The sequence below is a fragment of the Balaenoptera ricei genome, chromosome 3 (genome assembly GCF_028023285.1).
Source record: "Balaenoptera ricei isolate mBalRic1 chromosome 3, mBalRic1.hap2, whole genome shotgun sequence".
In the NCBI taxonomy this organism is placed as follows: domain Eukaryota; kingdom Metazoa; phylum Chordata; class Mammalia; order Artiodactyla; family Balaenopteridae; genus Balaenoptera; species Balaenoptera ricei.
The window spans coordinates 60,743,556-60,770,718 of NC_082641.1; the positions used below are offsets into that span (position 1 = coordinate 60,743,556).

Below are 27,163 nucleotides of genomic sequence, written 5' to 3' on the forward strand. Positions count from 1 at the left end.
GTGAAACAAATGACTTAGCCAGCCAAAATTAAAGTTTTTTTTTTTTTTTGAGGAATACTTTAAAAGTTCAGAAAAGCACGGTAAAAAATAATTTGTATCCCCCTTGTCACAAAATAAATGAACATTTATCCACATTTTAGAGCACGATTTTTCTTTTATTTTCATTACTGTAATGGTAGTTACCAAGATCTAGGCCTATGAGTACTAACAGCCATGTAGATTTGATGATAGAGTGAAAGTGTAGTTGGCTCCAGGCCTCCCTGGAAAGGGATTGTGGGTATTTTGTTTTGATGTGTGGATAGTGAGAATCAGGCCAGAAAGACAGACCTTTAGTGAAGGTGAGACTCAGAGCAGCGGGTGGGCTAATTCTTCCCTCTCCTGGCACATTATACACCTTGAATATAGGTGTCTCTTCCCAGTTCAGCTGTGGACCCCCTCATGGCAACTTAAACAGGTACTGTTTCCTCCTGGCATCAGAGATCCTATTATTTGAATCAGTAGCAGCTTCTCTTTGGGATGGGGACGGGGAAGTGATTCCAATTTCTTGTTAAAAAATAAAATACCTGCGGCACCTAAGCAGATGGTGACATCCCTGAGCAGAACATCGTGACAGAGGGAAGTGTTCTGTGTTGCTGTCGCCTGTGCCGTCAGGCCCCCGCTGGGGTGCACAGAAGAAAGGATGCCAGGAGAGGCATGGGAAGAAGGGAGGTGGTGGATGGAGGGTGGTAGATGCCAGCTGTGACGTGGGAGAAACACGGGACGAATGGAAACTACCCCTCTGTTAATTCACTGGAGAAAAGAGGCTTTTCTAAAAAAAAAAAAAAAGAGGCTTTTCTTTTTCTCCTTTTATTAAATCCTTGAAAGTGTCCTTGAATGGGAATTGTCAGTGATTTGCCATATAATCATAAGTTTTTATTTTAAGGCCATTTCAGTTCTTCTACAGAAATGAAAGGAGACCAGTATTAGTGGGCAGGAGACTTAGCTTCCCGTTCCTGTGTTCTTCAGGTCTAAAGCCCGTCACGTGGTCCTTTCTAAGGAGCACTAAATCACGGGACTGCGGCAGAGACGTTGAAACACAAGGGAACACTTGCTAACCTAGGCCCATCTCTTGATGTGCCGCCTGGAAACCATGAGTTCAGTGAACCCGGGTGCTCGCTGCAGGGTCTACCTGGACCGCAGCCATTAAAATATGACCCACCTGTTGGGCAGGGTGTCCCCGAGGCAAAAGCTCTGTCCCAAATCTCAAGGCCTTAGTTGTGGCACTGATGATGGCTTTGAGCTAAGTAGATGGGAGCTTTCATGCTGCCCCATCCTCTTTGTCTGCCAGCTTATGTACAGCCTTGGCCCTTCATTAACTTAGGTTTAGAAAGATATGCTAGGTATTAGAGTTAAACCTTCCAATGATGAGTGTTCTTTCCCTGACCATTCCCACCACCCCCTTCCAGGTCTGAGTTGCGTGATCATGCCATGCACACGTGGACACACCACGGTGTGCTGTAATGATTATTTTGTCATGAAGGCAAGAACTGTGTGTGTCTCCTCTGTCATATCCTCAGTGAATGGTGCAGGTTCTGGCCCATAGGGTGTGCTAGGGAAATAGCTGTTGGGTGAAGGAACGAATGACAGTAGTTCATAGTAAGCCAAAGTGCTCCGTTTCTTGTCTTCTATGCTTTATTCAATACTTTATTCAATATTTACTGAAACTCTTCCTCTAAGGGTGATGCTCAAACTTCCTGTGGGACCCCCTGATGGGTGTGTGTAAAAACGTCAACTTTTGGGCCCCATCCCAGACTACTGAGTCAGGCAGAATCTTAGCCAGGGACCCAGGAAGCTGCATTCTTAATAATCACCCCAGGCAAGTTTTTTCTTACAGTCTACAAAGGTTTGAGAACCACTGCTCTAATAGGCAGACACACATTAATATAATACATTTTAATAAAGTTATACAGAAAGCAGATAAAATTGTCCTCAGATGGAAATACATAAAGGATAGGACTCAACTATCCATGCAGTACTTATTAGTACCTACCATGTGGCAGCCGCTGCTCCAGGCACCAAAGGCAGAGTGGACAGCAGGGCAGACATGATTTCATGGTCAGTTGGAGAGACAGACTGTGAGTAAAATAGACAGTTGTGAATTGTGATAAGTGTATGAAGGAAGAAATGAAAGCCAGAATTATTGACAGATAGCCATGGGCTTCTCTGAGGAGGCATTTACTCTGAGGCTGGAAGAATGAGAGGAAACTCGTCCGTGTGGAGAGTTAAGGGTAGGGAATGGGGAGGATGGTCCAGAGAGAAGGGACCCATTTGTGAGAAGCTCAAGGAAGAAAAGAGCTTGGCCAAGTTGAGTGGCTGAAAGGCTACGGTGAGGGCAGTGGTAAGAAATGAGACCAGGAGGGAAGCAGAGACAGATTACTCAGTGACACATGAAGGACCTAAGTACAATGAGTGACTTCATCCTAAGTACAGGGGGAAGCTGTTTCAGTGTTGGCAGAGACGTCATGGTACAGGATGTGCTTTAGAAAGATTTCTCTGCTGCTATGTGGAGAACACATTGGAGGGACGGTGGACGTGCAGGCAGAGTGCATGAGGGGATTACTCAGTCCAGGTGACAGGTGACAGGGGCCTGCAGAGACAAGAAGTGAGTGGATTCAAGAGGGAAAACAGAGGGTGAATCCTGGAAAGGGGCTGGAAGTGAGTGGAGGGCAGTGAAGAGAAGACGGCTGGGTAGATGGTGGGAGCCAACCAAGAAGAGTGTGGTCAGTTCCGAAGGGAGTTGGGCTGGTAAAGAAGCCGGGAAGGTTTCCATGGTGGGGCTTGAAGGATGAATGTTCCCAAGCCAACTAGGATGACCAAGAGAAAGAGGAGGAGGAGGTAGTAGGAGGGGGCATTCCTCGGAGAGGATTCAATCTGATAAGGCTCAAAGCCAAAGAACACTATCACTCTGGACAGTGCATTGACAGTTGCAGACGTACAATAAACGCGCATTGAACATTTAGGTGGGCCTTAGATAGGGAAAGCAGATACATAGTGGTCAGTAGTATGAGCTGTAGAACCAAAACACCTCAGAATTTGGCTTCACCACTAACTTTGCCTCTGTGAGCTTCAGTCTCCTCCGATGTAAAGTGGGAAAATAGTAACAATATCAACCCTGTTGAGAAATCGTGAAGAACAAACGTGATCTATGCAAGGCGCTTGGCCCAGTGCCTGCCTGATAGAGGTAAGCACACTGTAAGTGTTACACTGTAAGTGTTACAGGTGTTTGTTCTGAGGCTCCATGAGCAGTAAACTGATGAGAATATTTGGACTTGAAGTCAGGGAATTCTGCAAGCTAGTCTTGACCCAGAGCTCAACAAGTTAGGTCAACTCAAGTGTCTTAAATACTTAGGGCATCAGTTGCCTCATCTATAAAATGAGCAAATTAGAATAATTACTGGTTTTAAACTACCTCATAGTTCTAAAATGCTTTGATCCTAATATGTAAGAAGTTACCATCCAAAGAAGACTTACATAATACCTCATCTATTCCATTTAAACTGCAGTAATCTTTTGGGCTGGTGCTGTAGTAGCTCAGCAGTAGAAAATCAGCATATACTCTCTAGTCTAATACATGAAAGAAATTAGGTAGATGTACAGTAACAGCCCTTGGCCAAGTTATGACTGTAGACATACCACCTAGCCTAATATATTAATATTAGTGTAGAAAAAATGAAACTGGTGAAAAAATAGACAAGCTATAAATGGTTATAGTGGACTAAGCTTATTTTGAGCCTGTTTGGAAGATTGTTTTTGTTCTAATTGAAGTAAACCTGGTAGATTGAAGATGTTCATGCAGTTCGCTCACTGAAGCTTACTTCTTAAATATGCAGGCGTGGACCGTAGGGTTCTGGAGTCAGCATTCCTCAGGTGTTTAAAGCGGACGAAGGATTTAAAATCTATCATTCATCCACCGTAGAAATATGACTAAGATAACCCCCCTTTCCTTCAGTGCCTCTTACATGAAGCGCTAAATCTTTTTCTGACCTTACAGGTGAATAAAAGCTTCAAGCCCAGTCTTATAATTACAATAACTAACATTTATTGCATTTTAGGTGTACTTTGCAACTAAGTGTTCTATATATAGTCTCATTAAATCCTCAACCCAAAGAAGCATACCGTTCCCTTTTGTAGCTGAGGAACCAAGGTTCGAAGAGATTTGTAACTTTCCTGAGGTTACGTAGCTAATGAGACCACTAGATGGATGGGATGATTTTGTTATATAATTTGGATTGCTGAAGGCTCTCAGCCAAAGACTCTCAGAAACCAACACAAAATTATATTTATTTAAATACGATGTGCCAAGAAAAAATGCATACCCACGGAGCTATTAAGGAAGAGAAAATAGGAGCTTAGTGGAGATTTGAGCTTGTACTGAGTGATTCTACTAAAGATTTAGGGAAGCAAGGATCGTTGCAGTGTTGTCAGGAAGCGGGATCAGTTTGGTGTCTTGGTAATTTTTATCTAGGAGGTGAGAATATTGAATAGGGACCAGATTGTCATCAGTCAAGAAATAAGTCGCCCATCTTAGTTGGAAGAGGGCGATGTTTAGTTACTTTGTGGTGTTGAGGACCTCTGCCCTGACGTGATTGAGGATTATCTCCGCTTTGTCCCTCCACAGTCGCAGACTAGCCGTGTCTGAGGTCGCAGAGTGGCGGTGTCTGAGAAGTGTTTGTATTCTGCAAAAGTTGATGCGGAGTTACCCTCAGACACTACCACCCGGCTGTGAACTGTCTGCGTGCTCTCTCTCTCTCTTTATTCTTTTCCATCCTTCTTCTCTTTCCATACCCTTCCCCCTCCCTCTAGTTATTTCATAGTAATTAGCTAATCTCTTCCCTGTGAAGAATAATCCCCTGGTCATTATGTCCTGCCCTCTTCCCTGGGGAGTGTTAGCACAGGAAAGGTTTTCAGATCCACAGACACCTAGTCTTGAATCCCAGCTCAGCCCCTTAACAGCTGTTTGACTTTAGGCAAGTCACTTCATCTTTTTGGCCTAGATTTCCTCATCTCTAAAAAATGAGAATGATAACTACCTTGCAGGGTGTTTTGAAAATCAGAGATAATTTACGTAAAGTGCTTGACACACACAGTCCAATCTTAATAAATAGTGGCCACTATCAAAAGCACGCAAATATTTGTCAAATGTTAATTTGCTTATACTTTATAATTTCTTACAGCAACAAAAATACTTTCTGTTAAATCAATTATTAGATTGTAGAAGGTCACAAAAGATGGGAAGAGGTAGACTTTCTGAATGTGATGATCTACCACTGGGTGTTAGTTATGATGAAACTTGCTGTAGTTACTTCTTATTTTATTTGAAATGAAAATAAAATACATAACATTACGGAACACATTTAACTAATGAAATATATAAGATCATTTTAAAGCTCACAGTGGTTCATTGCCTGATAAAACTTCATGAGATAGCAACAAGAATACTTTATTTATGCAGAAAATAATGGCTGGCTGATTAAGACTGTAAGGAATGGAAAACATAGCCTATTTTTATTATATGAGTAGAAAAAGATCTTGTAAAATATTTCCAGTGAAAGTTTACTTCTTGTACAAGGCCAAGATTAGAATTAGATTATAGAAGGAATAAATACTAAAATTAGCTCTGAATCGTGGGGTGCTTTTTGTTTTCATCTTTGTATTTTTCTACATTTTTCAGGTTTTTTACAGAAATCGTACTACATTCGTGATCAGAAAAAATGGTTTGGCAGAGCCAGAAACCACCAAAAAAAGGCATTTAGTCTTCTAAAAATCCTTTTTTTCCTGAAGTTACAGTCTTCTCAGCTATGGTTGCCGCAGTCTGGACACGGTGTGTGTGTGTGTGTGTGTGTGTGTGTGTGCGCGCGCGCGCGCGCGCGTGCACACATGCTCATGTATGTGCACATGTGTCTCATAAGACATCCTAAGGCGTGCTAGACAGAAAATGGTCTTTGAGATTCTAGTTCAGAATTACCTCAAATTCTGGGAACTGGGACGGTCCATCCCAAATGGTTGGAGTGTTGCTGAGATAGTGTCATCTCCTTTATTGGATCTCTGGTTGTTTTATGTGAGCGTTCATAACACGATTCTAGGAGAAAGACAATTGAAAGCATCCTGCTAATGAAAAAGGTTATTACTTTTTTGACTCACTGTTTGTGCGTTCCCTTCTTTCCACTCCCCCTCCCCCAACCATCACCCATCCTCACGTTAGAAGTCGGGTCTTCATTTTCGACACACGGATAACACCGTCCAGTGGTTAAGAGCGATGGAGTCTATTGGTCTACCCAAGGTAAGCCTGAACTGGGAAGACAAAAGGGGTAATGCAAACACCTCACTGTGAAAAGGAATTTAGCAGACTGGGGTACGTTAATGCAGCAAATGTCCTTATTGCCTCAGAAATGAGATATGTGAGAACTAACAGAAATATGGAAAGGCCTATAAAAAGTAACATATGGCAAGAACTCAGATTGAGAGCAGCCAAGTGAAAGTGTGTATAAATTAAACAAGGTATAAAGCAGAAACTGACACACCATTGTAAAGCAATTATACTCTAATAAAGATGTTAAAAAATTAAAAAAAAGAATAAAAACACTTAATATAAAAATTAATTAATTAATTAATTTTAAAAAAATAAATTAAACAAGGTCAGAGCAGGCTTTGGCTGGTAGATAGTTGATTTAGAAGAGCCACCTCCCTTTTTTGTGTTGCTTTTTATACTTAAGATTCCAAGTCTCATTGTATCCGTACATATTGTATCACTATAAATCATCATTATAAATTTATTTTGATAAAGTATTATTATAAATCATAGTATCACTTTAAATTTTACTGGCTAGGGGGATTAGAGCTCTTACTCTTGAAATAGATCTCCCAAATAAAACTCATTCAGCAAATATTCAGAACTTGTTAAATTCAAAGAGCGGGCACCCTTACACCTGTGAGATATACAGACAAGTGGAGGAAATGAAGAAATAATTACATGTGATAGAAATTGTAGAGCTATTTCTTAAACTTCTTATTTTGAAATAATTTTAGAATCACAGGAAGTTGCAAAAATAGTTCGTCTTTGTGTAAACTTCATTCAGCTTCCCCTAATGATGACATCTCATAACTGTAGTACAGAATTAAATTGACATTGGTGTATTAATGTTAACTAGACTCCAGACTTTATTCAGTGTTCACCATTTTTATATGCATTCATTTGTGTGTGTGTGTGTGTGTGTGTGTGTGTGTAGTTCTATGCATGAATAGATTTGTGTGACCACCACCACAATCAAGATGCAGATACTGCAGAGAGGTTGGCCATTATATATAGCATCCCTTCCCCAGCCCTGTCTCCTGGCAGCCACTAATCTATTCTCCATCTCTGTAGTTTTGTCATTTTGAGAATGTTATAGAAATGGAACCATACAGTAGGTAACCTTTTGAGATTGACTTTTTTCACTAAGCATAATTCACTTGAGATCCATCAGGTTTCTATATGTACCAATAGTTCCCTTTTTTGAATTGCTTAATATGTACAGCTATTTTAAAGAAATGATTTAAGAGTGCTCCAACAAGGGTATCAGCTACTGACTTATTTAGACCTGTGTTGTTGTTCTTATTAGTAATCCAGGTTTGCAATTAAAAACACACCCCACAACAAAAACAAAGGACTCCTTCATGTAAATTATGAATGCTTTTTTTAAATACATTTGTGCTAATACCTGTTTTAACTCAGTTCCTTTTTTCTTGCTATAGTCAATGTTGATCTATTTTATTTTGCCATTTTTAATCAAACTACTTTCCCTTCTCCTAAAATGTTGAAAACTGAATAGTGTTCCTTTCTGGGCAATAGTTATAATACAGAGTTCATATTTATTTCTAAACTGCGATTTAGTAAGTATTAACAGGGTGTTGAGTGGTAAACAGATTAATAAAGACAGACATTCAAATGCAGTTTTTCTGTATGAGGCAGCATATGTTAGATGAGGATAATTTCATTATGATTTAAACCTTCTCAAATTGTGTGTATGTTGGACCACATTTATTTTGATTTTAAGCCAAACAAGTAATCCATGTAACAGAGTCTATTTTAACCCTGATGTTTATTATGAAGTCAGTGATACATTACATTTCAGGAAATGAGAGGCCAACAGTATACTGAATTGACTTTGATATATTAATTAACTCCTTCATTTATCAATATGAGCTGCCTACCCTGTGCTCAGTGTCACGTTACACACTGGGGTTACAATGTTGAAGAAAACGTTTCGGTAAACTATAAATTGATCCCATCTTCTTCTATAAATTGAAGAAGAAGACATATTCATAATGATTTTCCAGGAGAAATATCAATGTAAAAGGTTCTTGTTTAAAGAAGAGAGGGAGAGTTATAGTTGTCCTCTGCTTACATAGTAGAATTTTAAACCTAGTCATATTCTTCTGAATTGGGAATCCTCTTCTTATGGATACTTTAACAGCAAATGTATTAAAGGAAAGTTGGAAAGACCTTTGAATTTCATAAGCTACAGATATTTCTTTAAGCACTCAGTGACTGTACATTTGTAGCTCAAGAAGCTTTGCTTTTCTCTTTTCTTAGCTTTTTTCAATGTCCAGTAGAAAATTGTGCTTGAGTATCAAGTACTACCGTATGGTACATGATTTAATTTTAGTTTTTATGTCAAATTTTATAAAATATTTATTGAAAGCAAGTAATGCCAACAAGCTTATCTTAATCTCAGAAGCTTCAATCCTAATTACTCATTTTTGGTGCCCCATTCTGAAATCTGTTTCTTATTAGGCTTTTAGTTTCAAGCTCAAGAAGAGTATAAAGGTGTATTAAAAGTTTTAGAGTTCAGACTTCTCAGTCTACTAACTCCATACATAGATGGTTATCCAGAAGAAGCAATCAGGTGCTCAGAAAATGCAGGGATATTTATTGTAGTGACTTATAATAGGGACAAAATTGGGGGTAAAAAATTGTTCAACCCTGGAGAACTGGTTATAATTACGGTTCAAAAATGTCAAAGAATCATATGCATCTATTTAGAAATAATGTTCTTAGTAATGAAGGGAATGGAAAACAGTCATGTTCTATTAAGTGTTAAATAGGTTTATAATACATGCAGTTTGGTTTTTAAACACACATACATAAACATAAAAAATCAGAGACATACAGAAAAAAGACTGGAAGAAAATATACCAAAATGCTAATAGTGACAATCTGGAGGTGGGGTTATAGGTATTTTTCTTTCATACTTTATCTACTTTCCAGATTTTATTCAGCGAAAATGGATACTTTTCTTTTTTCTGCTTAAAGTAATACATGCATATGTGTGCATTGTATGTGTGTACACACATGTTTACAGAACTGTGTAGCCAAGTTCTTAACAATGTAATAAAATGTTTTCAAGAGGACACCCTTCTCTGGGCAGGCACAAGAGTGACTCTGATACAGAAAGCAAAGCCTACACAGGCTCATGCCTTGTGCAGTGAAACTGCTACCCAGCCCTGTGGACAAAGCCTTCTTGCAGTGGCTGACTGTGAATCCCCCACTCTCCTGAGCCACTAGGAGGCGCTGTCAGGCAGGGGACCAGATGCAGTGATTGGTCCGCATGAAGAACAAGATGAGGCACAACTGGAGTTTCCTCTTCATTTAAATAAATATAGAACAGCAAGGACAATCAGAGTAGGGTCATTTGGGAGAGTTGAAATAATTGTGAAAAGCAATACATAATAAACACATTTTTCCCTTTTGTTTTCCAGATATTTTACCCAGAAACAACAGATGTCTATGACCGGAAAAACATACCAAGAATGATATATTGCATTCACGCACTGAGGTGGGAAAAAAAAATACATTTGAAGTCTAGGAAGTAAATTTAAATAAAACCACAATTTCAGTTTTGAAAGAGAGCTCTTTTGTTTTTCAAGTTTTTTTAATAATCTGAACTTTTTTTAGATTGAGTTGTTCTAAATTTGCTGGTATAAAATTAAGGTAATTGTCACATAAAAACAATACTTGAACTTGAAAAATATTTTTCTGTTTTTTTAATCCATTTCAAAATAGAAAACCAGAAAATGAATGAAAGACCTGTGAGTATACTAAGGAGAAAATTTTAATTGAAATTTCTAGGACTCTGATAATAATGTGCTACCATATTCTTGAGTTATGATCTACTTTATAAATATAGCCAAAATACATCAAATGAACAGCTTTAATAGTCATACGTTTGGTTTTCATACTATTAAAATCATTAGCTTGGCTCAATTCTTAGCATAGATTAATAAAAATCACTATAAAAAAGTCTTTTGAACTTTCGTTCACTAGAACTTGTACTGTAAGGGTAAAGAAGAAACTTAGAAGTTGCTTTAAATTAGTCAAATCGCGATACATTCATTTTTTTAAAGCAATTCTTTGATATCTTAATTTTTTTAAATACTGAATTTCTACCGGTCACAGATTGTTTCTTACCTTATTGGCCTGGGAGCAATGTGATTTTTAGACGGTAACAAAAATGATTCTAAAAATCCAGTTTGTGGCTGTTGTCTTGTGTGTACACAGGTAATGGCTGGAAGGCTTCATGTCTAATTAAATTTTAAATTTCTTTTAGAACATCTGCCTTGTGTTTATATCACTAGAAGTCATTTTCCTGGCAGAGTCTTCAGCCTAGAGGTTTATATTAACGTCTTCCTGGCTTTCTTCCTCTCCAAAGGAGAAGATTTTTATAATAATTCATTACAATGCTGGCTTACTAAAGAATTTTGATTATGTCAAATAATTTGACTCTCCCACCCCGTCAGTCCTTATGAGATTTCTTTGGAAGATGACAGTTGCTTGAAATACAGACCAAATGTAGGTGTCTATTCTGTGATTTCTTTTTACTCTAGTAATTTAGGACAACCGGGAAAAAACTGCTTCTATGCCTGCCCCCTCATATGTGGCTAGTATATCATTATTCCAGCAGGTTTTCTAAAAGCTTTTTGTGCACAAGTGCTCATTTTGAGGAATATTATCAAATGTGTTGCCCAACATTCTTGGTCAAATGCTTTTCAGTGCCTAGAATCATCACTTAACACTTTGTGATCTGCTAAGCCAGCCATTAGTTAATCATTATGGTATCCATGCATCAGGGTGCTAATCTCCAAATCCACAGCCTGCTCATGGGTGTCTTCTGTAAGCTTAAATGGATTTCCTGCAGTGGACACCTGGGGTGTTAATGTAAGCAGCTTATAAAGAAATGGCGCGCTAAGTTCCTTTCTGGTGATGTCACTGTTGTGAAGAAGTTACAGAGAACAGCACCGAGGCTTACAAATGTATGCCTGCCATAGTTTTAACAATGGCTTGAACAGCTTGGTAAACAAAGAGAAGGCAACTTCTTGCTTTCTCCGACTGTTTTTCTCAGGTATTTAGTTACTCATCCTGGAAGTCTCCGTTACTGGAGCAGATTCCTGCCGAATGTTATTCACCAGATCTGACCTTAAGTAGGAATTTTAAAAGTAGGATCTCGAAAAGCAATATTCTCTTAATAAACGGCATCCTCCGGGAGACTCTCCTTCACTTTTCTCTGTTCTAAACTTACTGTATGGCTGCTCCTTGATAGGGAACGGAGAAGTCTCAGGTGTATCTAAAGTTTTTTCTATCAAAACGTTTTCCTGCTATGGTTTAGAATGCAGTCAGTTACTCAGACGAGGCTGATATTCTGTTCTGTTGGGCCAGACACATGTGGAAGCTGGGTAGCAGAGCCTTTCATAAGTACAGTGGGTTTGGCCTCACTGCATGATGAGAAGTGGTGCTGAAAATGAACAAAGACTTCTTCAGCCGTTATATCCTGGCTGCAGATACAGCAGTGTTGCTGGTGTAGAGAGCTGGCATTACCTGCCCGGGAATTAAGCAGGTCAGAAGTTCTGATTATAGATCAGGAGCCAGGCCGGAAGATCCTCTGCCTTCCCCTTGCCCCAACCTGTGGGCCTGACTTGATCTACAGAGTTCACGCCTCGCCCTGCCAGCTGGTCTTCTGTTCCCTGTCTTCTTTTTTTTTTTAACATCTTTATTGGAGTATAATTGCTTTACAATGGTGTGTTAGTGTTCCCTGTCTTCTTGATTTGGGCTTAACAACCTCATTAAGATGCCCTGGGTTCTTGCCCTTGCTTCCTGCTTGTGTCTACTTTTCCCTTTTCCTGCCTGCCTCACCTTTTCACTTGATTTCTAACCCCCGTGCCCAGGCCTGCCATTCATGACTCTCTCTGTCAGTTCAGCTGGGTGTTCTCAAGCCCAGACTCCAGCCCGTGTTAGCACAGCGGCCCCACTGGGAATCCTGAAGCTCTGCCTAATGTAGAGACTCACCTCAGTCATGAGTGGCCTCATGCTCTTTTCAAAGAAATGTTTATCATCTTCTCCTTATTTAAAATAAAAAGTATGTTCATTGTAGAAAACATTGGAAAATTTGAAACTGAGCCCCCCTGAAACCAAGTTCTTCTGGCAAGTTTATGATTAACCTCTCTATCTAAAACTTTATTCCCTTTCTTATCCTGCACCTGTTCCCCCTCAAGATTGAGGAGTCTCAAAGAAATGGATGGGTTAAATCTGAGCAGGACCCTCTGGGGCCTTCCTGGGTACAGAACCCCCCTCCATGTCCCCTGTCTCTTGTGGACAGAAAAAAAAAGACTTTAGTTTCCTAGGCCTTCCCCCAGTTCCAAAGAGCAGGCTCAAGTAGTAAATGATTAGGACACAGGACTCCTAGTTCCTCCTGAAGGGATATATATTTTGTGGCTTTATTTGGAATATTTAAAGCCTGCACAATAAAAGGAGCCACCTCACAGAGTGAGAGCCTTGCTAACGAGTTACTACTAATTTTTTTTCTGTCTGGAGGCCATGGAGAAGAACACTTTTTGCCTGTTATTTATTGCTCAATGTATTAAGCAACTGTTAAATGTTTAAACAGTATACAATTGAATTCCTTTAAATTATTAAATTTAGTAGATTGCTTTCTTTTTTAAAAGATTTTTTTTTTGATGTGGACCATTTTTTTAAAGTCTTTATTGAATTTGTTAACAATATTGCTTCTGTGTTATGTTTTTTGGATTTTTGGCCACGAGGCATGTGGGATCTTAGCTCCCTGACCAGGGATCGAACCTACACCCCCTGCATTGGAAGGCAAAGTCTTAACCACTGGACTGCCAGGAAAGTCCCAGTAGACTGCTTTTTTGAACACCTCAGATACCTTAAAACAGAAATAAAATGCCCAGATACATTATTACAAACTTACTACACTTAAACCTATCCTAAAAGATCCATACTACAAGTTTCACTCGTATTTTTGTTATTTATCCACTAATTTTTTTTTAAACAGGAAGTTTGCTAACCTCTCATTTTATTATTATTTTTATTTATTTAGTTTTGGCTGCGTCAGGTCTTAGTTGCGGCACGCAGGATCTTTCGTTGCGGCGCACGGGCTTCTCTCTAATTGTGGCACACAGGCTCAGTAGTTGCGGCACGTAGGCTAAGTTGCCCTGCAGCATGTGGGATCTCAGTTCCCCAACCAGGGGTCGAACCCACATCCCCTGCATTCTAAGGCAGATTCTTAACCACTGGACCACCAGGGAAGTCCCTCCACTAATTTTGACTCATCCTAGGGCTATAATATTTTGATACCTACCCAGAGTTCACATGGTTACCAGAAACAGGATACCTCTTCAGACCCACCCAGGTTACAGATCTGGTTTCTGACCAATCAATTGCCAGTCGGAACATGGTGCCAGTTTAGGTTCTTCTCCTAAGGTGAGTCCAGCCTTGGCCACCAGGCATCAGACTCAACTTGATTTGTGAAATCAGCCAGACCTTGTCATTTTTCTGTATATGGCTTTCGGGTAGGTTTTTATTTACCATCCAGTCTCCATCCCCTGTCACCCAGAAATGATTTACTTCCATGTCTTACTTGGCCAGTGTTACATAACCCATTGTCCTGTCATCATGATGTATTGGCCTGGTGTGTTAACATTATTAAAAGCTGATGCATGCCTTTTGAATATTTTCTTGAAATTAGTTGGGCATTCTAGAGGTTTCTCCCCCAGGAGATGAGGGATGGATTCTGCTTGATGCTCTCTGGGACCACTTGGCTGATAGCATCTGGGATCCTGTTTCTGGATCCTCTCTCTGCTTGGCTATTGAGGGTGACCATCAGTGGTGAACCCTCTTTTCAACTGACTATTTTTGTCACCACCTGTGCTCCTCAGTCTGTTTTTATCTTGGGACACTTCCGTGGTTTTCCCGACTGTTTGGCTTACTCAGAGTTCCTGGTCTTTATTCTTTCTTGTAGTATAAATAGTACAAAAACAAGCACATATTTATACACTATAGACAGACATAGAAAAAACAAAGCACCTGTATTTTAATGACACTTCCCAACTTATTAAAATCCATACAAATATTATGTGTGTCTTATTTTATCTCTGTATTACAACTTCCTTTTCGTATGCTTCACACCATTCTCCTTTGAACATCGTTTTGAACTCCAGGCCTTTCTCAGATCTAACCAAGGTTAGTGTCTTCTTTTTTGATGAACCAGATTGCTTCCGTTTTGTCCTGGGACCTCTTTCTGGTCAGCTCCTTGGTCCTTGTAGCTCTGTCCCTGACATTTCTTTGAAATATCCTTGCTTTGTGGTCACAAGAGGATGTTCCAATCCTGCCCTGATTATTCCTGCCTTAGGGTGTAGAATCAGCTACCCTTCAAGGATTCCTTTTAAAGTCATGTGTTCGTAACAGTTTTCCTAGCTTAACGGATGAGGGTTCTGGATTCTGCTTTCTTACTGAATAAAGTTTATTTGACGGTTAAGATTCTGCTGCACTGACAGCAACAAGGTAAAGGCATGCCTGCCTGCCCTCTGGGTAAGGGGTGGCTTTTCCTGCTGCAGATTATGTGGCTGCTGTCCGGCGGTCATGTTTTCAGATGCAGTGAAGATGCCCAAATAGCACACCTTCGAGGCTTGAATTTGTGAAAGTGGCTGTGGCAGCCCCACTTCCGGTTGGCCAACTGTTCCAAGTACCCTGACTGCTTTGTGAAGAAGGCCTCCTCTACCAGGTCTCCCACAAGGTCAGGTGGCTGCTTTGCTAACCAGGTTGCCTTTGAACCAGTTCCTCAGGTACAAAGTTAATGCATATATTTTCTTGTCTTATACCCCCTTCCCTTGGGACCCTTTTCCTGTTAAGAAACCAATTGATGCTTTATACCAGATTGCTTGCATCTTGGACAGAGAACATATTTGCCTTTATGAATAGCTTCCTAGAGATAGTTCCTTAACCCCAAGGACAGACTGTCATCCTGTGTTCTCAGGAGGGAGATCTAGCGGTGGCAGGATTTGGGATTAAGGTGAGGGAGGGCAGCTGCACCTGCCATATCTTTCAAAATTCTCTCCACTGTTTGTCCCATCTTCTCTCTCCCTCTTCCTATCCCAATTTAGTGTTATGGCTCTACCTTTCCATCCTACTAAATTCTAAGCTCTTTGAGGCTGTAAACCATGTCTTGTCACCTAACACAGCACATGCACCATTGATTCCAACTTGAAGTCTCTGGAGTTTGTGTTTTTAACCTTTCAGTTGGTTTAACTGAACTTATTTTTCTATGATAAGACTGCCTCAAGATTCCCTTCACTTTTTATTGAAAGTTAGGTATAGAATGCTGGATTTTGACATGATATTAATAGGGACACATGTGACTGTAAGATGGAAACATAATTTTGTTCTGTGGGTAAAACCATTTAAAACATGGAGTCAGTAAGGGGAAATAGTAAAAGATTCTTAGTGTTGAAAGTGGGGAAACCACTGTGATAGGTTATTAATAAGTGGTTTGTATGAAGACTTAAGTAACAGGATAATAGCAATAATAAAAACAAAGACTAACACTTACTGAGCTTTTAATTACATGCCTGGCACTGTTCCAAGTACTTTACAGGTATAATCTCATTTAATCCTCACGACATACCTTTTCTGTACACACTGCTATTAGTCTCATAACCACAGCAGCTGAGGCACAGAGAGGCTGGCCGAGGTCACACAGCTAGTGGCAGAGTTGGGATTCACACCCAGGCTGTGTGGCCCCAGAACCTGCACTGTTACTGAGGCAGCCAGTCATTGGCATCAAAAGGGAGTCCAGTATTTCCATTACTACTTAGAAAATGAAAAGAACAGTGGCATCAGACTTGAACTTCAGCACAGGTCTCTAAGCTGTTATATTTAGGATATTTATAAAGGAAGAATCCCAGAACTTCAGAACTGGAAGGACCTTGGGTTGTTGAGTCCAGATCCTTCATTTCACAGATGAGGGAACTGAAGGATTAGGTTATGTGACTTGCTCAGAGTCACACACTGAGATATTGCCAGTCTGTGGCCAGGATCCAGGGCTTGACTCCAGTTCCGTCTTCTTTCTGGTCAGCCGTGAGGCTTTAATTTACAAACATTCATCTCCCATGTTATAGCATAAAATGAACTACGTATGATGTGCTCCAGAAAAGTTGAAATGAATTCAGCCTCTGCCTTTTAAGTTTGTATTTTATTACTGTAGCACCTCTTAATGTATATATTGAAAGTAGTAGAAAAAACTGTAATAGGTTTGTGTGTGTGTGTGTGTGTGTGTGTGTGTGTGTGTGTGTTTACTTTCTTTATTGCTTCCCGTACTTGAACTGATATTATCAGTACAAATGGGAGCACATGGGCCAGTGAGGCTTTTGCTGCCTTGGGGCAACCCCTCTGTAACTGGCCTCTATCAGCAACACAAATGTACTGTACCTTTAGGGCGATAAAAAGCTAGCTATTTCACACCAAGTGCTTTCTTATACATGGAAAGCAATGGTGACATTAATTCCTCAGCTTCCTTTAGAATGCTGTCAGCTTCTTTGTGTTGCCTGTTAGGCACTAAAGCTGCTTAATAAATTCAGTGTTGAAGAGCTCCAAGAAATTGGTGATTGGGCAGGCTTCTTTTTTTTCTTTTAACGACTAAGATTCTGGATTTCCTATATACTTCAGGTAATGAATTCCCTCATTTGAATTTAAATGCTTGGGAAGGAGTGGGCTGCTATTGCTGATTCTTTTCATCATGGGAATACTGAATAAGTTCAGTTTCCTGAGTAAACATTTGCCCCTTAGACTAACTTGCTTGGAAGCACCTCCCACACAGATTCAGTATATAACTCCCACACTATGAAAAGTCATCTTTTCAAACTTCAACCTCAAAGATAAAGTAAATGTTGAAATCTTAAGCCAAATAAAAAATACACATTAACATTTAAAAAAACATTTTTGGTAAAAGTATGTAAAGGCAAATGAGATTTCTACCTGATCCTGACTAGCTTAGGAAAAGCTGATTTGAGATAAATCAAACTCGATTTTTCTATTCAAAAGGTAACTAACTTCTCAGCTCCACCTTGTGGTAACTTTTAGTTAAACCAGGATGTTTGCTTATTGTGAGATTTACATTATGCAGCATACAATTATACAGCACACAATGGAGAAGTAAAAAGTATAATCAGAAATAGTCTTCTAATTTCTTTAGTACCATAGGGGAACATTAACACTTTTGTTAGTGTAATTAATTTAGTTCATATTACCAACAAACCTATGTTTTGTGGAAGACTAAATACCTTTATTTTAGGGACAGCACAGTAGAGTAAAATATTTTTTGTACAGTAGATATTCCATAAATAGTAATTAAATGAATGACCGGGTAAACAAAGGAGATGCAGTGGAAACAGTTGTGTCAAGATATTTGAGCATGGTTGTCTTTCTTTTTACAAAACTGACATGAAATGACTAAAGTAGTAGGTTTTGTTTTTTGTTTTTGTTTTTTCACACACACACACTGTATTTTATTTTTACAAGAGATAAATAGACTGACACCAAGCATTGTACATGGATGACCACAACAAAAGCAACAATGATTGCAATTACCATACATGAAACACACTCATACTATGTCATAATATTGACATTCAGTGCAGTAATCCTCCACTGTAACAGCTCCTTTACTTTGCAGTGAAAATTTATTTGTATATTCTTTGCCTCTGAGTCCTTGTTGGATTTTTTTTTTTTTAATTCAGACAGAAAGTCACAAAAATTATACTCATCCTCATCAGTTCACTCAGTCCCATGTAATTAATTTTTATTTTCATCTTGATCTTTTGTTAGCACTTTTATGAGTTCATCAGTTTTTCATTAGAGTTCTGAAAATGCTTATTCATTCAGTTCAGCAGTACAGTCAGTTACCAGAAACCTGTACTTGTCAGAGTCTTTTCCATGAATTTCTTAAAGATGAAACCCTTTTATAGGAACATATTTGCAAAAGCATCAGAGTACACACAGAACTGTCTGTACATGACAAAAGACTTAAAAATGACCACAGTTAAAAATTTGATGAAAGTTCATAACAAGGCAGTTGACAAGAAAATTAGTTATTTCTGAGATATACATTTTAAGGTAATAACTAGGATTATGACTTATAACATTATACCAGAACATATAAGATTTTTAGAAATTTCATGTAATGTCTGAAACATTTATATTAACATATTTCCATACAAATAACCCAATGAAAGTTTAGTATTAGTTGTTTTGTTTGTTTGTTTTTTTATACTGCAGGTTCTTACTAGGCATCAATTTTATACACATCAGTGTATACATGTCAATCCCAATCGCCCAATTCAGCACACCACCATCCCCACCCCACCGCAGTTTTCCCCCCTTGGTGTCCATATGTCCATTCTCTAAATCTGTGTCTCAACCTCTGCCGTGCAAACCGGCTCATCTGTACCATTTTTCTAGGTTCCACATACATGCGTTAATATACGATATTTGTTTTTCTCTTTCTGACTTACTTCACTCTGTATGACAGTCTCTAGATCCATCCACGTCTCAACAAATGACTCAATTTCGTTCCTTTTTATGGCTGAGTAATATTCCATTGTATATATGTACCACATCTTCTTTATCCATTCGTCTGTTGATGGGCATTTAGGTTGCTTCCATGACCTGGCTATTGTAAATAGTGCTGCAATGAACATTCGGGTGCATGTGTCTTTTTGAATTACGGTTTTCTCTGGGTATATGCCCAGTAGTGGGATTGCTGGGTCATATGGTAATTCTATTTTTAGTTTTTTAAGGAACCTCCATATTGTTCTCCATAGTGGCTGTATCAATTTACATTCCCACCAACAGTGCAAGAGGGTTCCCTTTTCTCCACACCCTCTCCAGCATTTGTTGTTTGTAGATTTTCTGATGATGCCCATTCTAACTGGTGTGAGGTGATAACTCATTGTAGTTTTGATTTGCATTTCTCTAATAATTAGTGATGTTGAGCATCTTTTCATGTGCTTCGTGGCCGTCTATATGTCTTCTTTGGAGAAATGTCTATTTAGGTCTTCTGCCCATTTTTGGATTGGGGTGTTTGTTTCTTTAATATTGAGCTGAATGAGCTGTTTATATATTTTGGAGATTAATCCTTTGTCCGTTGATTCGTTTGCAAATATTTTCTCCCATTCTGAGGGTTGTCTTTTCGTCTTGTTTATGGTTTCCTTTGCTGTGCAAAAGCTTTGAAGTTTCATTAGGTCCCATTTGTTTATTTTTGTTTTTATTTCCATTACTCTAGGAGGTGGATCAAAAAATATCTTGCTGTGATTTATGTCAAAGAGTGTTCTTCCTATGTTTTCCTCTAAGAGTTTTTTAGTGTCCAGTCTTACATTTAGGTCTCAAATCCATTTTGAGTTTATTTTTGTGTATGGTGTTAGGGAGTATTCTAATTTCATTCTTTTACATGTAGCTGTCCAGTTTTCCCAGCACCACTTATTGAAGAGACTGTCTTTTCTCCATTGTATATCTTTGCCTCCTTTGTCATAGATTAGTTGACCATAGGTGCGTGGGTTAATCTCTGGGCTTTCTATCTTGTTCCATTGATCTATGTTTCTGTTTTTGTGCCAGTATCATATTGTCTTGATTACTGTAGCTTTGTAGTATAGTCTGAAGTCAGGGAGTCTGATTCCTCCAGCTCCGTTTTTTTCCCTCAAGACTGCTTTGGCTATTCGGGGTCTTTTGTGTCTCCATACAAATTTTAAGATGATTTGTTCTAGTTCTGTAAAAAATGCCATTGGTAATTTGATAGGGATCGCATTGAATCTGTAGATTGCTTTGGGTAGTATAGTCATTTTCACAATGTTGATTCTTCCAATCCAAGAACATGGTATATCTCTCCATCTGTTGGTATCATCTTTAATTTCTTTCATCAGTGTCTTATAGTTTTCTGCATACAGGTCTTTTGTCTCCCTAGGTAGGTTTATTCCTAGGTATTTTATTCTTTTTGTTGCAATGGTAAATGGGAGTGTTTCCATAATTTCTCTTTCAGATTTTTCATCATTAGTGTATAGGAATGCAAGAGATTTCTGTGCATTAATTTTGTATCGTGCAACTTTACCATATTCATTAATTAGCTCTAGCAGTTTTCTGGTGGCAGTTTTAGGATTCTCTATGTATAATATCATGTCATCCGCAAACAGTGACAGTTTTACTTCTTCTTTTCCAATTTGTATTCCTTTTATTTCTTTTTCTTCTCTGATTGCCGTGGCTAAGACTTCCAGAACTATGTTGAATAATAGTGGTGAGAGTGGACATCCTTGTCTCGTTCCTGATCTTAGAGGAAATGCTTTCAGTTTTTCACCATTGAGAATGATGTTTGCTGTGGGTTTGTCATATATGGCCTTTATTATGTTGAGGTAGGTTCCCTCTATGCCCACTTTCTGGAGAGGTTTTATCAGAAATGGGTGTTGAATTTTGTCAAAAGCTTTTTCTGCATCTATTGAGATGACCATATGGTTTTTATTCTTCAATTTGTTAATATGGTGTATCACATTGATTGATTTGCGTATATTGAAGAATCCTTGCATCCCTGGGATAAATCCCACTTGATCGTGGTGTATGATCCTTTTAATGTGTTGTTGGATTCTGTTTGCTAGTATTTTGTTGAGGATTTTTGCATCTATATTCATCAGTGATATCGGTCTGTAATTTTCTTTCTTTGTAGTGTCTTTGTCTGGTTTTGGTATCAGGGTGATGGTGGCCTCATAGAATGAGTTTGGGAGTGTTCCTTCCTCTGCAATTTTTTGGAAGAGTTTGAGAAGGATAGGTGTTAGCTCTTCTCTAAATGTTTGATAGAATTCACCTGTGAAGCCATCTGGTCCTGGACTTTTGTTTGTTGGAAGATTTTTAATCACAGTTTCAATTTCATTGCTTGTGATTGGCCTGTTCATATTTTCTGTTTCTTCCTGGTTCAGTCTTGGAAGGTTATACCTTTCTAAGAATTTGTCCATTTCTTCCAGGTTGTCCATTTTATTGGCATAGAGTTGCTTGTAGTAGTCTCTTAGGATGCTTTGTATTTCTGCAGTGTCTGTTGTAACTTCTCCTTTTTCATTTCTGATTTTATTGATTTGAGTCCTCTCCCTCTTTTTCTTGATGAGTCTGGCTAATGGCTTATCAATTTTGTTTATCTTCTCAAAGAACCAGCTTTTGGTTTTATTGATCTTTGCTATTGTTTTCTTTGTTTCTATTTCATTTATTTCTGCTCTGATCTTTATGATTTCTTTCCTTCTGCTAACTTTGGGTTTTGTTTGTTCTTCTTTCTCTAGTTTCTTTAGGTGTAAGGTTAGATTGTTTACTTGAGATTTTTCTTGTTTCTTTAGGTAGGCTTGTATAGCTATAAACTTCCCTCTTAGAACTGCTTTTGCTGCATCCCATAGGTTTTGGGTTGTCGTGTTTTCATTGTCATTTGTCTCTAGGTATTTTTTGATTTCTTCTTTGATTTCTTCAGTGATCTCTTGGTTATTTAGTAACGTTCAGTCTCCATGTGTTTGTCTTTTTTACGTTTTTTTCCCTGTAATTCATTTCTAATCTCATAGCATTGTGGTCAGAAAAGATGCTTGATATGATTTCAATTTTCTTAAATTTACTGAGGCTTGATTTGTGACCCAAGATGTGATCTATCCTGGAGAATGTTCCGTGCGCACTTGAGAAGAACGTGTAATCTGCTGTTTTTGGATGGAATGTCCTATAAATATCAATTAAATCTATCTGGTCTATTGTGTCATTTAAAGCTTCTGTTTCCTTATTTATTTTCATTTGGGATGATCTGTCCATTGGTGTAAGTGAGGTGTTAAAGTCCCCCACTATTATTGTGTTACTGTCGATTTCCTCTTTTATGGCTGTTAGCAGTTGCCTTATGTATTGAGGTGCTCCTATGTTGGGTGCATATATATTTATAATTGTTATATCTTCTTCTTGGATTGATCCCTTGATCATTATGTAGTGTCCTTCTTTGTCTCTTGTAACATTCTTTACTTTAAAGTCTATTTTATCTGATATGAGTATAGCTACTCCAGCTTTCTTTTGATTTCCATTTGCATGGAATATCTTTTTCCATCCCCTCACTTTCAGTCTGTATGTGTCCCTAGGTCTAAAGTGGGTCTCTTGTAGACAGCATATATATGGATCTTGTTTTTGTATTCATTCAGCAAGCCTGTGTCTTTTGGTTGGAGCATTTAATCCATTCACGTTTAAGGTAATTATCGATATGTATGTTCCTATGACCATTTTCTTAATTGTTTTGGGTTTGCTTTTGTAGGTCGTTTTCTTCTCTTGTGTTTCCCACTTAGAGAAGTTCCTTTAGCATTTGTTGTAGAGCTGGTTTGGTGGTGCTGAATTCTCTTAGCTTTTGCTTGTCTGTAAAGCAGTTTTAATTTCTCCATCAAATCTAAATGAGATCCTTGCCGGGTAGAGTAATCTTGGTTGTAGGTTCTTCCCTTTCATCACTTTAAGTATATCATGCCACTCCCTTCTGGCTTGTAGAGTTTCTGCTGAGAAATCAGCTGTTAACCTTATGGGAGTTCCCTTGTATGTTATTTGTCGTTTTTCCCTTGCTGCTTTCAATAATTTTTCTTTGTCTTTAATTTTCGCCATTTTGATTACTATGTGTCTCGGCGTGTTTCTCCTTGGGTTTATCCTGTATGGGACTCTCTGCGCTTCCTGGACTTGGGTGGCTATTTCCTTTCCCATGTTAGGGAAGTTTTCGACTATAATCTCTTCAAATATTTTCTCTGGCCCTTTCTCTCTCTCTTCTCCTTCTGGGACCCCTATAATGCGAATGTTGTTGCGTTTAATGTTGTCCCAGAGGTCTCTTAGGCTGTCTTCATTTCTTTTCATTCTTTTTTCTTTAGTCTGTTCCGCAGCAGTGAATTCCACCATTCTGTCTTCCAGGTCACTTATCCGTTCTTCTGCCTCAGTTATTCTGCTCTTGATTCCTTCTAGTGTAGTTTTCATTTCAGTTATTGTATTGGTCATCTCTGTTTGTTTGTTCTTTAATTCTTCTAGGTCTTTGTTAATCATTTCTTGCATCTTCTCAATCTTTGCCTCCATTCTTATTCCGAGGTCCTGGATCATCTTCACTATCATTATTCTGAATTCTTTTTCTGGAAGGTTGCCTATCTCCACTTCATTTAGTTGTTTTTCTGGGGTTTTTTCTTGTTCCTTCATCTGATATATAGCCCTCTGCCTTTTCATCTTGTCTATCTTTCTGTAACTGTGGGTTTTGGTCCACAGGCTGCAGGATTGTAGTTCTTCTTGCTTCTGCTGTCTGCCCTCTGGTGGTTGAGGCTATCTAAGAGGCTTGATGGGAGGCTCTGGTGGTGGGTAGAGCTGACTGTTGCTGTGGCGGACAGAGCTCCGTAACACTTTAATCCACTTGACTGTTGATGGGTGGGGCTGGGTTCCCTCCCTGTTGGTTGTTTTGCCTGAGGCAACCCAACACTGGAGCCTACCTGGCCTCTTTGATGGGGTTAATGGCAGACTCTGGGAGGGCTCACGCCAAGGAGCACTTCCCAGAACCTCCGCTGCCAGTGTCCTTGTCCCCACGGTGAAACAGAGCCACCTCCCGCCTCTGCAGGAGAACCCCAACACCAGCAGGTAGGTCTGGTTCAGTCTCCCCCAGGGTCACTGCTCCTTCCCCTGGGTCCCGATGCACACACTACTTTGTGTGTGCCCTCCAAGAGTGGGGTCTCTGTTTCCCCCAGTCCTGTCAAAGTTCTGCAATCAATTCCCACTAGGCTTCAAAGTCTGATTCTCTAGGAATTCCTCCTCCCGTTGCCGGACCCCCAGGTTGGGAAGCCTGACGTGGGGCTCAGAACCTTCACTCCAGTGGGTGGACTTCTGTGGTATAAGTGTTCGCCAGTCTGTGAGTCACCCACCCAGCAGTTATGGGATTTGATTTTACTCTGATTGCGCCCCTCCTACCGTCTCCCTGTGGCTTCTCCTCTGTCCTTGGACGTGGGGTATCCTCCTTGGTGAGTTCCAGTGTCTTCCTGTCGATGATTGTCCAGCAGCCAGTTGTGATTCTGGTGCTCTCACAAGAGGGAGTGAGAGCACGTCCTTCTACTCCGCCATCTTGTTTAATCCTGTTTTGTTTTTTAAATCATCTGCAGTAAAAAAGAATGCTATCCATTGATCAGAAAATTAGATAACTCCTGACAGAAAGCAAACAGACAGGTTTGGATTGACTGAGAAATAAGACAGAAGACCACAGCCCAGAAACCACTGAGCCATTGCAGCAGAGCTCAGAGCTGCTATGGGGTTTGCTCCAAGCAGAGATGGAAAAGGAGAGCCCCTAAGCCAGCATAATTGGGCTTAGACCCACTGAGCCTTCCCTAAGGCAGCAAGTATAGATGCTGGTGGCAGGGTAGCACACGAGTACGCAAGGTAGCTAATGACTGCAGGAAGACACAGGGAACCCCAGTCTAAGAAGACAAGACACCGGGCACCCTCTGGGCATCAGCCCCATTGTTCCCCTACCGTCTCCCTAAGGCTGGCTTCTGTCATGGGGACCTGCAATCAACAGTGACAAGCAACAAGTCTCAAACCTTAAGATGAGCCCCAAATTAGGAAATACCAGACATTTGAAGGAAACCAATGCTATGAAAGAGGAATTACATTCAACAAACAGAACCAACACCCAAGGAAGAAATGAAAATAGTAAAATATGTGCACTTAGTGAGTCATTCATTTTCTCTATTTAGCAAATATGCTTATACATAGCAAAATCAAAGATAAAACTAAGAAAGAGGAAAATTGGATGTAGATTAATTTAGAAAATAATAAAATTTAGTTATCTAAACTTTTGGTGCATAATATGAAAATTTTAAAATGCATCTAAAATTCTAGATTATCTCAACATTACATAGGTGGGGAAATAGAAGTAGAAATATATTAAGGATAGTAAGTATTCATTAGCTTAGGCTTTGATGCAAGAATAGAAGTTTAAAGTATGTTAAAACTAGCAGAATATTAATGCAATACACATCATAAATACACACATATATAAAATTTGTTAGAAGACATTTTATGGGTGTCTCCTAGTTAAATTTTACTGTGGCATTTTCAAAGTTTTTCCCATTGAATTATTTTTATTTATTTTTTGTCAGTTCAGGTGTTTTTTTTAATTTAGTTGTAAAAGGGAAGAAGAAACTACAAACTACAGGTACTGTGAAAGAATGGAAGTAATAAAATGATACATTTTTGATAATTTATGGATCTATTTTTATTTTTTCAAGTATGGCTTGATTTTATTTTCCTAGAATTCTTTTGTAGCTTTGCCATACCTGTCTGTTTAATTCTGTTGAATTTTGTCGTTCCTGTTACTAGAAAGGAACGTGTGACTAGCTTGACATTTTATTTGTTCCACATGACATGAGCTCCCTTTTACCTGGAATATTTTTCCCATGTGATAAATAGTGAATTGGTTCATAAAATATTATGGTTTTGGAAATGTCAGCGTACTAGTTTTAATTACAATGACTTGTTTGGCATGAACCTTCGGTAGTAAAGTCTTTAGCGGCTGTATAGTTTTATATCCTTGACAATCTCTAAAGACCTAGAATTTGAACTAAGGAATGGGGGCTTCCCTGGTGGCGCAGTGGTTAAGAATCTGCCTGCCAAGGCTAGGGGACATGGGTTCGAGCCCTGGTCCGGGAAGATCCCACATGCCGCAGAGCAGCTCAGCCCATTTGCCACAACTACTGAGCCTGTGCTCTAGAGCCCACGAGCCACAACTACTGAAGCCCGCACGCCTAGAGCCCATGCTCCGCAACAAGAGAAGCCACCACAATGAGAAGCCCGCGCACCGCAAAGAAGAGTGGCCCCCGCTTGTCACAACTAGAGAAAGCCTGCATGCAGCAACAAAGACCCAACGCAGCCAAAAATAAAATAAGTTTTTTAAAAAATAAAAAATAAAAATAAACTAAAGAATGTATCCTGTCTTTCTAGCTTTGAATGATGAATACATAATGTCTGTTTTATATTGAATGACTTTCAGAGTCTAATATGTTTTTCCCTCATGAATAAGATATGAATATCATATTGGAATTTAGTAGTAAAATTAAAATTACCATATATTTAAAATGTCATTTGTTCATTGTCCTTTGGCTGTGGTTTTGAGGGAAAAGAGGGGAAAACCAGAGAAAGGTAACTCTCCCCAGAAAACAATCTTGAAAATTCAAAAATTCATTAATATGCATTTCCTGGAAGAAATGGAAATGGCCAAATACGAGAATGAAAAATGCTTAACCTCACGATGAACAAAATGTAATGTAGACTTAAATGACATCTTTTGGCTACCGATAGGTAAGGTTTTCATTGATAGAGTCGGGTGCTGTTAAGGGGACAAAGAAAATGGCGTTTTCATGGATTGGTGGTAGAGTGGGGCCATGCCCATCACCTGGGTCTTAGGTTCAGTTAAACATTCAGACTCTCATGACTGCCTGCCTGCCTTATGTCACGTTGGTTAGCAGATGCTCAGAAGGATAGAGCCAGCCAGGAAATACAACCTGCCAGCAGGACAGCATCAAGTATTTGCTCTTCAGTGGGAGGCTTCCCAACACCCCATGTAGTTGTCCACACAGCCATCTAGAAGCTGTTCTCTTTGGTACCCCAAGTGATAACTTGGGTGCGAAGGAGTGAGAGTCATATTGGTAGTTGCAGAAGGCTCCCTGGCTGTAAGCCTCAGTCCCCAGGAGCCAGTATCTATTGCAACAGCTCCATAGCGTGGCTTCCAAGTTTCCTGCAAGAAGTGTGCCA

At 39.3% G+C, this 27,163-nt stretch overlaps 1 protein-coding gene across 2 annotated transcripts in view; it reads left to right on the plus strand.

The window, feature by feature from the left end:
• IQGAP2 (IQ motif containing GTPase activating protein 2) overlaps positions 1-27,163 on the plus strand; it is a 295,945-nt gene that overhangs the window by 144,335 nt on the left and 124,447 nt on the right. For both annotated transcript variants that reach the window (XM_059916596.1, XM_059916597.1), the window contains 2 exons: positions 6,242-6,319; positions 9,778-9,854. In XM_059916596.1, the coding sequence (XP_059772579.1) occupies positions 6,242-6,319; positions 9,778-9,854 (155 nt within the window). The remainder of the gene's footprint in view (positions 1-6,241; positions 6,320-9,777; positions 9,855-27,163) is intronic.